This window comes from Hibiscus syriacus, unplaced genomic scaffold (genome assembly GCF_006381635.1).
Source record: "Hibiscus syriacus cultivar Baekdansim isolate YM2019G1 unplaced genomic scaffold, ASM638163v2 tig00110114_pilon, whole genome shotgun sequence".
Taxonomy (NCBI): domain Eukaryota; kingdom Viridiplantae; phylum Streptophyta; class Magnoliopsida; order Malvales; family Malvaceae; genus Hibiscus; species Hibiscus syriacus.
This window is the reverse complement of record NW_024062594.1, coordinates 1,742,415-1,757,944: the sequence shown is the minus strand read 5'-3', so window position 1 is coordinate 1,757,944 and position 15,530 is coordinate 1,742,415. Positions and strand designations below refer to the sequence as shown.

Sequence of the window (15,530 nt, the reverse complement as noted above, 5' to 3'; positions counted from 1 at the left end):
CAATTTAGTCACTAACCCGGTATTGAGGATGTTATAACTGGTGCTTGTCATACGTCAGAGTGAACCAATTCTAGAACACTTTTACCTCTAGAATTTGACGTGTTGAATTTCAACCGGTGCTGCTTACTTGTTATACAATGCTCACACAAAGGAAGTAATACATTTGTTAAGCCGAGAAGTAGCTTTTGCTCCACAAGGATTTTCATTCCTTGTTTTGACATGTGTCCAAGTTTCTGATGCCATAGCATTGCAGAATCTGAACTACATGAGGCAACAGAGGCTTCTGCTTCTAGCAAAGTCTCTCCCTTCAGCATGTACAAGTTTACTGCTATCTTTTCGCCTTTCAGCACCACAAGCGCTCCATGGAACACCTTCATGATTCCTTTTCGTGTTTCAATCTTGCTTGCATTATTATCCAACAATCCGTAGGATAATAAATTTTTCTTTAAGCTTTTCACGTGCCGCACATCTCGAACAATTTTAATTGTTACATCATACATCTTCAATTTGATGGTTCCCACGCCAATGATCTCTAAGGCATGATCATTGCAACTATACACAGATCTTCCTGAGATAGGTTCATACTGATGGAACCATTCTCTTCTTGAGGTCATGTGATATGTTGCTCCTGAAGCAATGAGCCATATATCTGTAAATCTTTTTCTTCTTTCCACGGTGGTTGACGCTTCACAACATAGAGCATCTCCATCATCTGAAGTGTTTGCGGTATTACCTTGTGGATTGGAGTTTTTATTTAGACTCCAATAATCCTTCTTCAAGTGACCCTTCTTTCCACAGTTGTAGCACTTTAAATTCTTCTTGCTCCTCGACTTCGATCTACCATGTTTGTGACTGCTGCTTTGGCCACGTTCTGTTGATCTCCCTCTCATCGTTGTCAATGCCTCTGCTTGTTGCAGATATACTTGTCTGTCTTCCTTGTTCTTGCGCCGATTTTCTTCTTGGAGAACAGCAACTGCAATGTCATCGAAGACTAGACTAGTGACATTACTGTTTGTCAAGTTGATGATGAGTTGATCATACGAATCCGGTAGACTTTGAAGTAGAAGTTCAGCACGTTATTGTTCTCCTATTTTACAGCTTAAGGATGTAAGATGAGAAAATAAAGTGTTTAGTGTATTTAAGTGCTCTGTCACTGAAGTAGATTCTGGCATACGGAGAGTGTACAATTTTCTCTTAAGGAAAATTTTATTGTGCAGCGATGTGACCTCGTACAATTTGGTGAGATGATCTCATATCTCCTTAGCTGTCTTCTTCTCCTCGATGCTTTACAATACTTCATCTGCTAATGCTAGATGAAAGTTTTCCATAGCATTCCCGTCCATTTCGATCCATTTGTTGTCATCTATGAAATCCACCGGCCTTTCACTGATAGCTGGTATACAACCGTCTTTCCTCAGGATGACCTTCATCTTCAATTTTCACAATAAGAAATTTCTTCCATTGAATTTTTCAGTATCAAATTTCGTTGTCATAGCTTCTTTTACGGATAGCTCCCACTATTTCACTATCGTGAATAGTTCTCTGGAACCTTCAAAGAATGGGTAATAACTTCTTACTTTCTTATGTTGGAGGATCCACCTTTTGGTGGCAACCACAAAGACAATAAGCAGATATTACACACTCTAATCTGGTTCTGATACCAATTGTTGCGGAAGACGGCTATCGGATAGAGCAAAAATGCAATTGATAATTTGAGAAAATAAAAATTGAAGATAAAAGAGACACAAAATTTACGTGGAAAACCCCTAAATAATATAGGGTAAAAAACCACGGGCAACGGTAGAAGAATTTCACTATGAGAAAAATAGGAATTACAACCTCTCTCGATCTACCAAGGAGAAAACAATGATAATTCTCTCTTGATAAAAAGGAGAAAACAACTCTCAAGAAACTCTCTAAATTCTCTCTAGTATTGGAAGAAAGCTAGAATGCTTTGGTATGGTTTTGAAGCTAAATGAGCTAGGGTATTTATAGTTGAAGTTTAAGGACTAATATTATAAATACCCTAAATTACAATGACAAATTGCATAGTTTTACCATCCACATTTTCAACATTTTAGGTGGAATTGTTTTTCAATCCAAACTTTCGGTGCCTAACAATTTTTTTCAACAATTTGCACCAAATAGTTTGGCCATCAATTTGGCCACTTATCTTGACTTTTCAACAGTTTTAACCTCAATCATCTAAAAATCATTCGACTTAATCATGTAAACCTTCACCCATGCAACCCAAAAGAACCCCTCGTCCGCTAGAATGTTCTTTATCATCTGAAACAAGAACACTTTATTTCAACAATATAAATACTTCAAACCCATCCCACCATCGGATTTAGCCAAGCAAACCTTCTTCCAACACACTTTGGCTCCCGAAGCAAGAGAATCATGGCCCTTCCAAAAAAATCGAGAACAAAACAGATCAATCCTACTAGTCACACTCTTCAGAAGCACAAGTTGCATGCACCAAAAAAATTATAATACTGAACAACACAAAGCACACCAATTGAAGCCTACCAACATAACTCAACTTCCGATTAGACCATTGATCCATCATGCTACTAACGTTGAGGTTGACAATCCTTCTTTGTCAGTTTCCTCGTTACCGAAGGAACCCCCATGTAACGAACAAGAAGAACACCAAGTCTAAATCTCGATTAGGCCTGTATGGTAAGTAACTCACCAGCTGTGACCCTAAAAGAAAAGAGCTCATATTTCAAAGGGTTTAGGTGTAATCTTGAGTAATCGTAAAAGCATCCCAAAACACTTTGGATTCCGGCAATTGAATCTATCGATCCCTTAGAGAAAATTAACAGGTAGTCAACAAAGTAAAGGTAAATTAGGCTGATCTTCTTACATTTCAGATGATAATGGAAAACTCCCTTACTAGCTGCCATATCCAACATACTGGCAAGTATATTCATAGAGAGCACAAAAAGGTACGGGAAAAGAGGGTTCCTTACTGAACACCTCTAGCCCCCTAAAGTAACCCACCAAACTGCCATTAAGGGTAACCGAAAACCTACTCTAATCCACTCCCGAAATCCCTCTAGCAAACTCATCACCTTCAAGACAATTATAATGAAATCCCAAATAAGACTGTCGAACGCTTTTTGCAAATTAATTTTAAGCGCACATCTAGGGGAAAAAGTTTTCCTAACATAGCCCGCGACCAATTCTTAAGCAAGTAATGTATTATCCATAATACTCCCACCTTTAACGAAAGCAGACTAGCTAAGAAGGATCATGCCCAGGAAGAAGGTAGTTAGTCTATCCACCAAAATCCTCGTGATTGATTTATACACCACCGAACAGCAAAAGATATGCTAGAAATCTTGCAATCTACAAGCATCCGACGTCTTCAGAATAAGGACTAAAGTCGTGAAATAACACTAGAGAAATAACAAATTATCCCCAAAAGGTTATGGATAAATTTGACATATTTGTTTTTAAAGATGTAAAAGAATGAGACAAATGAGGATAAAAAAATATAAGTGTTTTTCTTTTGTTAACTTTTCTAATAAAAAATTTTAAGTATGACAATTTTAAAATTAAAAATGATAAATTCAATGGGACGGAACATTAAAATTCAAGAAAAGTATATCCCTAGCCTAAAACCCAATTATTTTGGGTAAATTATACAAATGGTCATTAATGTTTGAGTACATTTTCATTTTTCATTAAAGTTTTAAAAGTATCAAATTGATCACTAATTTTATCGATTTAAAATAAAAATCAGAAACTCAACGTTCATAGCCATTACTGCGAGTGACGAAAAATTGATGTGGCGCATCAATCGTTGACTTGACATCATTTGACCACAGTACAACCATTTTGGCCAATCTTTTTGTTCAATCTTCATTTTCTCATCTCTGTCGTTTTACTAAGAGAGCTCTGTAGCATATGTGAGTTTAGAGTTCATGGTTTCATGGAAAAGTAGAAAGAGTAGAAGTGTTGACGAGACTTAATTTTTTATGTGCTGAGCCTATGTGTTGTGTTTACACGTGAGTTATGAGATAGAGATTGAGAGACACCTGTAAGGAATATGGCCAGATTTGGATGCAAGGGCAGAAATCACATCTCCAAGCGCGGAGAGAGATTTATTAATAAACTGGGATTCCTTCAACCTTTCACCTTCAGCTTCAATCCTTCCCACACGTTCACTGCCAACCACATGTGACTCCTAGTCTTTTGGCCATTGATCAAATTCGTTCCCCTCACAGTTACACGCAACAAGATGTAAGAGGCAATTGTTTGGTCATTATTAATAAAGTATAATTGTTATTTTACTTAATATATTAAACCTAGCAAATTCTATATTTTAAAGCAGATATGCAACTTCTGGTTTTAAGTATGTAAACAAATACCTTGGCTTTGAGATTTATAAGTAGTTGATGATGAATAGCTTGGAGAACATGAGCTAAATCTGAGTTGTTAATGATGATGTGGGACCATGCGTCGATCCACTATAGTGCAGCGAATACGAATAGAGTAAATAATAGGAAAGCGTAAAGGGTTCAACAAGCGAATACTTAAGAAGCTCTCACACTTCCTCTGTATTGTAAACACGAGCTTCAACAAGTCCTTGTGTCCCTTCAGCTGCTTGCTTTATCTCCAACCTTTTATCAACAAAATAGTCTTCAATTCGAACTCTCTAAAACTAGGGTTATTAAATCACTCTTTAGGAAAGAACCAGAGATTGATAAGAAATTACGAGGTTGGAGAAACCCGTATATACAGCTTGAAATGTTCCAATCATCCCTGCATGCATTAGGAAAATTGAAATTCCCTTATGTTTCACCTAATTTAAACATCACATAAAATTCCATGCATGAGTTCGAAGGAAAGATGCATAACTGAAACAAGTATCAGGAGATTGGAAGATTAAAGTGAAAAAAAGATGGATTTTTGAGGAGTTAAAAGAAGTTGGATATTAAAGAAAAAGATATGTCAAAATGATTGTCTCGTGGTCAAATGATGCCAAGCCAACGATTAACGTGTCACATCAGCTTTTCGTCACAAACAATAAAGATTATTAGCATTGAATGACTGATTTGTTATAAATCGATAACGTTAATGATTAATTTGTTAATTTTGAAATTTCAATGGGAAAAATAAAAACTTATTCAAATATTATTGACCATTTGTATAGTTTATCCCTTTTTTAATTAGTAAAACCACTAAAAGAATGAAAATTCAAACTATAGATCAATCGAAAAAAGTTTGAAAGCCCTGTTCATGATTTTTTTTTACGTTATTAGAAATAGTAGCAAGAAATTTGAAGACAACTGGGGATTGAAACAATACTTTGAAGAAGGGAAATGGGGAAGATTACATGTTGAAAGAAATCAATACATTGTGTCGTTGGCAGTTAAACACTTGTTATACATACTATTACAAATTTATTTTTATATTATAAATCGAATTATATATAATACACTATAAACTTATAAAATAGATGGAGTCAACGTTAAAACTTAAACTCGAATCTATTTTATATTTTAAATTGATTTGATTTGTGTGTGTGTAAACCTAGTTTTTAACCTAATCTGAGCTCAACCAACCAACTCGTAGTAGAGGTGGGCTACAAGGAATTCAAGCCTTGGAGGAGAAGAGAAGTGTGAGACACTAACCCCTTGGCTTCATTTTTAACCTAATCTGAGCTCAACCAACCAACTCGTAGTTGAGGTGGGCTACAAGGAATTCAAGCCTTGGAGGAGAAGAGAAGTGTGAGACACTAACCCCTTGGCTTCATTTTTAACCTAATCTGAGCTCAACCAACCAACCAACTCGTAGTTGAGGTGGGCTACAAGGAATTCAAGCCTTGGAGGAGAAGAAAAGTGTGAGACACTAACCCCTTGGCATCAATCAAGAATTGGTGATTGGAGTTTGAAACAACTCAGTCAACTACTAAACAATACTAACAAGTTAAGGGGATGCTATAAATGCTAATATTTAATTCTCATGCTTAAGCATGAACAAAGTAATTTTAGTGATTTAGAAATTATTATTTTTTCTTTGAAGTCTTGGGTTCGAGCACCATATATATCGGGGATATGTTTGCTCAACATTAAATAGTTGAGAGTCTTTAAACATATAATACCTTATACTCACCCCATATTAATAAAAAAATTCTTATGCTTCAATTTATCTGACCGTTATAAGATGACATTTTTAGTAAATTTTCTTAACACTTTAAATTTAAATTATCAATGTAATGGGTATATATTTATTTATTTATTTATATTTGTCCCTCCTAAAATTTATTGGTTTAATTATATTTCAGGACCCTTTCAGTTTTAAATCAAATTTTGACTTCTAATTTTTCTGGTTTAATTACTCTTTAAGATCCTTCAATTTTAAAATTAGAGAAATTAAACCATAACTCCTTTAAATTTTATGGTTTATTCAATTTTAAAGACCTTATTTATTTCAAAGTTAAACAGTATATCCCTCTCTTAGTTCAATCCTGACTCTGTCCTGTACTAGCATTTAACGCCCAAACTAACTGATTAGCTAACAAAAAGATTTGATTGATATCATATTGATCTTTTGATGACTCAATTAATTTTTTTTTTTAAATTTAAGGATCAAATTTGAAAATGAATAACAACTTGGGGATATATGATGAAATTAACCCTAAACAAAATTCAAATTAAATTAAATATATTCATTTAATTACATTTTAAGTTTATGAGATTAATCTATTAATTTATTTTGTTTGGGTAAATGAACTTAAAAAGTGCCTGTTTGCCCACCTTGACCTTGACTTATAAAATGTGTTTATTACAAGCAGCCTAACTCCAACATCGAATGTTCCAAAATGAACTGACCTCGTCCAGTTGTTTTCTTTATTATGGTTACAACCCAACCTTATCCAATGATTCCATCGTGATAAAAACATCATTAAATCATTCTAATCTGCCCTTACATTATTTTATAATTGCTTCTCGTCACTTCAAACATTGTCTAGAAAGATGATTGGTTATTGTTTGACAATATAACTCATAATATCGTCTAGAATCATAGTTTTCAAACAACTATTATTTGATTAAATTAAAATTAGATTTTACGAGGACATTATATTACATTTAAGGTGTACAAAGTCTTTAATTTTTTTGTAAAAAAATATATTTTAGGTCTTTGAATATTTTGATATTTAACTGACCTTTTGAATTAAAAATTGAAAATTAATATCTAAAACTAAACATTTAAATCAATTAAGCTCTTTGATCATTAATTTTTCATGTTTTTTTTTTGTGTGAAATATTATCAACACACGACACAATGTGATTTTTTTTTCTCATGAGAATGGAATGAGAACACGTGTCATCATTTTATTAGTCCATACAAGATTATTTTAAAAAATAATACATGTGTTGCTAATGAGAAAGAGAAACCGACGTGGAGAATTTAAATAATTTGTTAGTATCGTCGTTAATTTTTTAGTAACTGGTGACTAAAAATAACATAATGCTAGTGAAAATTTATAACAGAAAATAGTTTGATGACTAATATAGAAAAGAAATAATAAATTGGTGACTAATGATAAAATTCATCCTACGTTGAATGAATTTGACATTTTAACATCTTATCAATTAGTTAATGTCTCTGACCCACTCAAGTCATTCATATCTATATAAATATATAAAAATAAAGATATAGATATAGATATAGATATAGATATAGATGAGTTGTATATTAATTGAGTTAAATTCTATTTTTTATTATTTTCGTCATTTCATTAAAATGGATTTGATTTTTAGCATATAAATATGGGTAAACTACACGCTTAATATTTAAATTTATCAATTTTGTTTCGTTTTGATATTTAAACTTTCATTTATTTTAAAATCATTCTAAATATTTATTTTTTATTTCATTTTAGTACATCACCGTTAAAAACTTAATAGAACTACTACACGTGACATTTTCTATGGATAAATTACATTATTCATCACTTAACTATCTTCTCACTCTTATTTTGGTCACTAAAGTTTAATTTTTTTAAATTTAACTACACAACTTTTAAATTGCTCATGTTTTAATTACTCTAATTTATTTTATTGATAATTTTTGTGGCATGACATTTATCATTATTATTTTATTAATATATAATTAAAATAAAAAATAAATTTTGAAGTTAGAGTGATTACATTATGAGTAATTTAAAAGTTAAATAATTAAATTAAAAATATTAAACTTCAGTAACCAAAATTGGAGTGAGAATGTAGCTGAGTAATGAATGATGTAATTTATCCATAAAAAATACCATGTTGTAACAGTTCCGTTAAGTTTTTAACAGATAGATACCAAAACGAAACAAAAAGTAAACGTTATGTATAATTTTAAAATAAATAAAAATTTAGGTATTAAAATAAAATATAATTTATAATTTAGATACTAAATGTAGAGTTTACTCAAAATATTTAAGAAGCGTCCATTGAATATAAAGATGAAATAGACAAATGTAACGGAGTCGACCAGTTATTTACCTGATGGACTTTAAAAAAAATTATTTCTAGAACCACATGAATGGATTGACTTTTGAAAAGTCTATTTCTAGAACTCTCTACTTAGTAAAAAGACTAAGGGGGAAGGAATACACTTGTTGCTCTTGCTCAAGGCAAGGCATATACCCCATTACATCACGGATGATGCATCCTTACCATGTATGATGAATTAATTTTTTATTGTTTAACAATATCTTTGCACATGCACCATGCCAACTTTTACTTTTTCCACATCATTATGTAATTAATTTCCCTAATTATTTTTTTGTTAAATAATATATTTTAAATTCATTAGGCGCAGCAGATATTTTTATAACCTTACGTCAGCAGATATTTTTTACACGTGTTACTTGTCTATCAACCACCAACTTCGCTTTTTCACCTTTGTTGTTTTAGCTATCATTTAAAAATAATATTAACGCAAAAAACCTTACTTTAAATATATTTAACCGGTGTATTATATTTTAACTCATAATATAAAATGAAAATTTAATATTTTTGTATTAAATATTTTAAGAACATATTTGATATAAAATGCAAAAACTAGAGTAAAAGTTAATAAAATAATGAAAAAAAGATAAAGGTCATTTTCCCAAAAGGAAAAAAAGTAAAATAGAAAAGCTCGACGTATTTCGTCTTGATTGAGGTCTCTCTCATTTCCTTGCATTTACAGTATTGCTGTAAATATTTCCGCGTTCATAATTAATATTATTATTTTTAATTAATTAAAAAAAGTGTGGAAGTTTCGACCCTACAACCAACCACTTCTATTTAAAACCCGACAAACTCAAACCGACTTCTTAAATTTATTTTCTCCTTTATATACTTATCTGCCGCAAAACCATACATAATCAAAGGCTTTCGTTCTTGAAATTCTTCTTCTTCTTTGTTTTTTGCGATGCAAGTCATGAGTTCTTCACCGTTGTTGTCTCCCACCTTTAACAGCTTCTCCGGCACAGGAAAGTTCAGCTACGATTTCGGACTTAAACTGCAGCTCAGAGACGAGGAGGCTGACGAGGAAGGAGAAGGGAAATTGAACAGTCAGCCGGACATAGGAGATGGAGATGAAAAGAAATTGAACAGTCAGTCGGAAATAGGAGATGAAGATGAAAAGGAAGAACAAAGCGAAGAGGAAGAGGAAGAGTTTTCGTTTGTTTGTTTAAGTCCTCATGGATCCCCGATTTCTGCGGACGACTTGTTCCAAGACGGTCAGATCCGTCCGATTTTTCCGTTATTCAATCAAGATCTCCTCTTCGTCGACGAAGACGGTACCATTTTGAAGACCGACGAGGGTGACGTCGCTCTACCGCCTCAGGTGAGGAAGGTTTTCGTGGAAGATTCAACGGACGCGACGTCGGAACCGGAGGGACCGTACTGCGAGTGGAGAGGTGCAAAAACCGTGGAGAAAGCCTCACCGGACACTTGTCGAAAGAGCAACTCCACGGGATTCTCCAAGCTTTGGAGGTTCAGAGATTTGAAGCTTCGATGTAATAGCGACGGCAAAACCGCGTTCGTCCTCTTAAGCCATCCTCCGCCTTCTTCTTCTTCTTCGTCGTCGTCGTCGTCCTCGTCGATAAAAACTGAGAAGAAAAACGAAAGAGAAGAGAAGAAATTGACGTCCAAAGCAATCTTAGAGAAACCAAAGGTGAAGAAGACAGAGAAGAGCGGTAAAATGGCGTCACCTTCAGCTCACGAAAAGCTTTACATTAATAACAGAGCACAAAAGGAAGGGATTAAAAGGCGGTCGTATTTACCGTATAAGCAGATCGGGTTTTTCACAAACGTCAGCGGCTTTAGCAGAAATGTTCATCCATATTAGGTTTCTACTTAATTAATTAAAATTAAAATTAAAATTAATTTTAATTTTATTATTATTTTTGTAAATTTTGAGAGTACAGTGTTTTATATTATAGTAATTTGTTTATATATTTATCTAAACGAAATTATTGGAGAAGCCCAACATTGGGTTTATGATAACTTATTATTTGTATTTCTTTTACCGATGTAGGCGGTAAATATATTTAAGTATCATTGTCAAACAATTAATTTTTTTTAATAAATATTATTTTATACCAAAAAAAATATTTTGATATGATTAAAAAGTTTTTATTTATTTTTTATGATTCTAATTACTTACAGATTTCCTAAGTATTATAATCACAATTACAATAATTGATCTTACACATAAATTTTCAAAACGAATAAATAACTACACATGATTTTGTGAACATATTTGATCTCGATATTTCAAAATAATATAAGTATTTTATCCATTGATCAAGTTTAAAATTTAGTTGACAATTAAGTTTAGAATTTAATCAAATTATTTCGACATCCCTTTTTGGTACAGGATCTAATTTAGGCATAAATCCACCAAACCCATTCAAGCAAGGGGTTTGGTAGTTGCAACAATCAAATTAAAATTTAATTAATTACTTTATTTAGAATATTAAAAATATAAAATTCTACAATTCCACATTCAAGCCTTAATATTTAATATATTTTTTCTATTATGTACGACTTTGGTTTTGAAGCATCGTAATTGTCCTCTGGAACCTAAACAAAAAAAAAAACAAAACAAAACATATGAAAAATCGAACAATAACAGCAAAGTTTGAAGACACGTATTATGAAAAATACAAGTTAAACTATACGTTTAGTATACTATTTTTATTTTGTTTTGATCACCTAACTATTTTTTTTCAAAATCATACATAACATTACATTTTAGTTTTATTTTGGTCACTCATTGTTAAAAAATTAACAAAATTGCTTATATTTCATTTTTTTTAAATTCAATGACAACATATTACTGTTATTTTTTTAACGACGGATGACTAAAATGAAACTAAAATTAAACGTTAGGTATAATTTTAAAAAATAATCGGATGACCAAAACAAAATAAAAGTGATAGTTAGGATACTAAAAGTGCAATTTACCCAATAATTTATAATCCAAATACGTACTCGTGTGTGTTTGTAATAATCTAAATTGTCTTTATAAATTATAATTTTGGAATTATTTGTAAGGATATATAACGCGTGAAGAAATTTCAGAATTAAGAAATAGTAAAACATTCTCCACTCATCCATTTAACAAATTAAATATAGATTAATTTAGCCAAATTAAATAAAATTATAAAAAGTTAAAACTCTCTTATTAAATGTTTAATATTGATACACACAATTAAACTCTCATTCCGAATTTTACTTTTTTAAATCATATTTAATTGAAAAATATAAATAAAGGCCACAGAATAAGTTGTCGTTAGCATCTATCAAGTAGTGATTTTCACATATTTGAATTGATTTTTCTTTTATGAACATCGCATCCACACAACATTTCTATAGATTTTGTTCTCAAACTTCAAACCAAAGATGACCATTCCACCTGTAACTAGACCAACTCAACAAAGTATACAGTGTTCTTATGCATATCTTCTGAATCATGAATTCCATACTTCTCAACCGGAAGCCGATGATTTGGGACGAGACCCTCTACTCTTAATATTGGGGGGGAGTGAGATACCTGAAGACTGCTGAACCGGCTATTTGTCGATCCTCGGACTCCCGGCTTCCACTCTACCGTTGGTATTATTATTACGTCTCCACCATGGCTGTCCATTCTCTCCATTTGGCTGAGAAAACCCTTTTCCCGGTGTGTAACCGAAGTTGTTCTGCAGTCGAGATTCCCAAGGCTGTTCGAAACACAAGGTTTAACTAACGGAAATGGCTAAAGATAGAACTAAAAACAAGAATATTAAATCCGTAGTTATGTGGTACATTTTAAGGAAGGCCGTTATCTGTTTAATTTTCTCTTGTAATCAAAAAAGAAAAGAAAAAGGCCGTTATCTGGTTTCACTTGCAGTTGTTTTATTTAATTCCTCACGTATATTGTGCAAAGAGCAGCAAGCAAGAGACTATGATGACTTTTCGGAATGACTTACCTTAAGTCTTGGAGTTATCTGAGGATTTGGAGGTGAATCGTCGATATCCTGAAATCCAAAATAAGAAATATAACATTAAAATCAAATCGATGAATCACATTTCTTTTATCGACCGTGGAGATGAGTGCTTACTTTTATTCCAGGAGGTTTCTCTCCTCTTTGTATCTTACCCATGATCTGCAAAACTTACCGACTTTAGTTGTAGATAACATGAGAAAGCTGAAAGGAACTTTGCTGTGCTAAAATGTGATACGTAGCGTACAATTCACCGGGCCATTTATGCAAAGAAACCATTCACCTATCTAACGCTAAATTTTATCATCGAAGTGCTAACGATGTGAAAAAGAAATGAAAAATAAAATACCTCCATATAAGACTTTGGGTGCTGGCCGGCAGAGGGTCTCGAAGATGCAGATGAAGGCCTAACTGTAGAAGTTCCTATCATCAAAGAAAACAAACAAGCAATCGCAATATTTAGCCCAAATGCAGAACTAGATAGAAGGAAGAGAACATAATACTGAGAAGAGATAGGAAAGGTACCTGAACTATCAAAATTTGGCACACCACTTGTTCTAAATTTCTGAATGGAAAAGGAAGAAACAAAGTCATTAGAGTTGGGATGTTCAAGTAATGCCTCGGTGAAATATGACAACATTACGGATTCCAAGCAGTATATGAGCCTTGTTGAATTACCATCGGACTGGGGAAGTTTCTTGGGTAATCTCCGTGTACGACAGATGCCTTTGACAGATTGCTATCAAGTCCTGATTATTTCAAAGAGGCAAAAACAAATCAAGACAAATTCAAAACATTGTTACATTTCCTAAGAGAAGAAAGCTGAAACACTAAAGTTGTTAGAAGAGAGTATTTCCGAAGAAGAAAAAAGACCATTTATTAAACTTGTTAACAGATCCTACTGACGATGGATCTAAATACTAAAGAGGAATCACAAAGCTCCGAATGAGGATATTGTATGATACATTAATTACAGGACTCCACCAAAATTTTAAGGACTACTAAAAGAGGATATTGTACCCGAACGTATCATTATTCCAAAGACTCGGTAATAAATGTATTGATGTAATCCATAAACATATCATTACTTCAGTTTTGGGGTAAAAAGAAAGTAAAAATGGAAAGACTATTAATCTTGAATCAGTTAAAAACAGATTCATAATTAGTTAGAAACATATGAGACAGCACGAATGGTAACTGAAGCATTTACAACTTGTTTGCGACGATGAAGCAAAAGGAAATGATTGAGATGTAAACAAAGAATACAAATTTGCATAATTAAACCATGCAGCCTACCATTCTGTGATGTGCGCTGACTGTACTGATCAGTGTGTTTGTAGGAAGCAGTCCTAGCACTATCCAGTCTCTGTACCGTTATACTCATCGACCTCAGTTCTGCTATATGGATGCCTAAACGTCTTAACAGAACATCAAAGTGTCTCCCCTCTAGCAAAGGATAAAATCAGTGCCGTTATCTGTTAGAGATCAACAGCTCAAAAGTAGAAACGTAATGTTAAAGGGGCAGGGGAGATGAAAAGAGCCTCTTACAAATACATCAAAATCAAGCATGTCATGTAAGTTGCTAAAAGAACAAGGCCGAAGCATCTTTTGGATAAAACTCACCTTCTTTATTTGACTGCAACATTTGCAGACTAGATTTTGCAGCAACGACGGAAGCCACTGCAGCTGCCTTGGCAGCTTCGATCGCTTCTTTAGACAAGCTTTGTTTCGAGTGTCTTCCTTCATCGTCATCATCCTCTTCCAGAACAACCTTACGGATCCATGACTTCAACCCGGGCAAAAAGAATTTCTAAACAGACAATAGAACATCAAACAAGGGAACCATACTAACATAGTAACATGCTACAACAAAAATAAACATTTTGGGAATTTTTTACACCAAGCTACTAATGCCAACTTGTTTTTATTACCTTTAGGAGCATGGAAGTCCCGGCGCCAGAAAAAATAAGTAGCACTACAGAAACAATTGCGTATGACCAGGAAAACCGGGATGATCGAGAAACTGTGAGCATCGATTCCGCCAGAGGTTGGGAGGACTGCGGTGTGCCTTGTAGTTGAACACTAGCAAATGGCTTTGATTGCACATCTGTTTTTAATAATTGATAGGAATCATCCATAAAAATGTGCTTGTGATCACACTTTAGGGTATAAGGTTACTAAGTACATTGCCGGAACTAACAATCTTTGTTAAAAGCTTAAAACTATTCCATGGATGAAACATGTCAAAAGCTTAAACTTATTACCTTGACTCGAGTTAATGTCTTGTCGAAATGATACACTTGATGTAGCATCCTTCAATTTGCACAACAGGAAAAATAAAATGTTATCAAAATATAGAAGCAAAAAGAAGAAATTACATAGAATCATGTATGAAGCAAAAAGATCAATGTGCTCACAGGAACACGACGAAAGGCTTCATCTATCTCATCACTCGTAAGGCCTTTATTCTCGAGAAACAAACGCCTCTGGCTAATCGGACTTCTTCCGACAGTCGGATGTAATAGAAACTTAACAGCCATCTCCACTAGCTCCTCCCTCATTGGTTCAGAGTTTAAAGATACACAATTCTTCTGAAGTTTCTCTTGATTTCTCTCCCTTGGATTTTTTTCCCCCCCCTTCCAACCTATAAAAGTGACTCTAGATTGAACTTTAGTAACCCAAAACAAAGTTGCAAACTTTAGGGCTATAGATTGCATTCCTCCGAGTCAAATCAATAACCAACTCAATCTCAATTGGATTTCTCAACTCTAATCAACATTCTTTATTCATTGTTAGCTGACAAAGCTAAAATAACAACATTGCATGAGCAAATGCAAACATCTAAATCTCCACAATTTCAATCTATAATGGCAACGTATTATTAAATCAAACAAAAAAATAGGGAAGCGTATTAAATTTCTTACCGTTCCTTGTAGAAAACACGATTCTTAAATTGCTACTTATACATCCATAACTTAAAGCGATTATTGTTTCGAATGAATGAAATCTTTACAGCTGATCACATGAAGGGCGAGGAAGA

The 15,530-nt window shown here is 33.3% G+C and overlaps 2 protein-coding genes across 3 annotated transcripts; one reads left to right on the top strand and one right to left on the bottom strand.

Moving 5' to 3' along the window:
* Positions 1-9,296: 9,296 nt before the first annotated feature.
* On the top strand, positions 9,297-10,380 carry LOC120215267. The gene is made up of 2 exons (XM_039212992.1): positions 9,297-9,550; positions 9,593-10,380. Exons 1-2 carry the CDS (start codon positions 9,427-9,429, stop codon positions 10,345-10,347), a joined length of 879 nt encoding a protein of 292 aa, XP_039068923.1. The 5' UTR covers positions 9,297-9,426; the 3' UTR covers positions 10,348-10,380.
* A 1,486-nt stretch (positions 10,381-11,866) lies between these two features.
* Positions 11,867-15,530, bottom strand: LOC120215266 (peroxisomal membrane protein PEX14-like). 2 transcript variants are annotated; one of them, XM_039212990.1, is made up of 12 exons: positions 15,415-15,530; positions 14,908-15,134; positions 14,755-14,803; positions 14,422-14,597; positions 14,114-14,300; positions 13,787-13,936; positions 13,169-13,239; positions 13,016-13,055; positions 12,840-12,913; positions 12,608-12,652; positions 12,476-12,523; positions 11,867-12,226 (listed from the first exon to the last, which is right to left on the bottom strand). In XM_039212990.1, exons 2-12 carry the CDS (start codon positions 15,049-15,051, stop codon positions 12,077-12,079), a joined length of 1,134 nt encoding a protein of 377 aa, XP_039068921.1. In that variant the 5' UTR covers positions 15,052-15,134; positions 15,415-15,530; the 3' UTR covers positions 11,867-12,076. The 2 variants fall into 2 exon arrangements, with proteins under 2 accessions (XP_039068921.1, XP_039068922.1); XM_039212991.1 differs by having other exon boundaries at positions 12,840-12,901.

Excerpts from the sequence above, each read along its gene's own strand:
- LOC120215267 (XM_039212992.1), top strand. The coding sequence starts at position 9,427 with ATGCAAGTCATGAGTTCTTCACCGTTGTTGTCTCCCACCTTTAACAGC. Across the intron at positions 9,551-9,592 it reads CGAGGAGGCTGACGAGGAAG|ATGAAAAGAAATTGAACAGT; the intron begins GAGAAGGGAAAT and ends TAGGAGATGGAG.
- LOC120215266 (XM_039212990.1), bottom strand. The coding sequence starts at position 15,051 with ATGAGGGAGGAGCTAGTGGAGATGGCTGTTAAGTTTCTATTACATCCG. Across the intron at positions 13,240-13,786 it reads TCAGCGCACATCACAGAATG|GACTTGATAGCAATCTGTCA; the intron begins GTAGGCTGCATG and ends TGAAATAATCAG. Across the intron at positions 12,653-12,839 it reads ACCCAAAGTCTTATATGGAG|ATCATGGGTAAGATACAAAG; the intron begins GTATTTTATTTT and ends TAAGTTTTGCAG.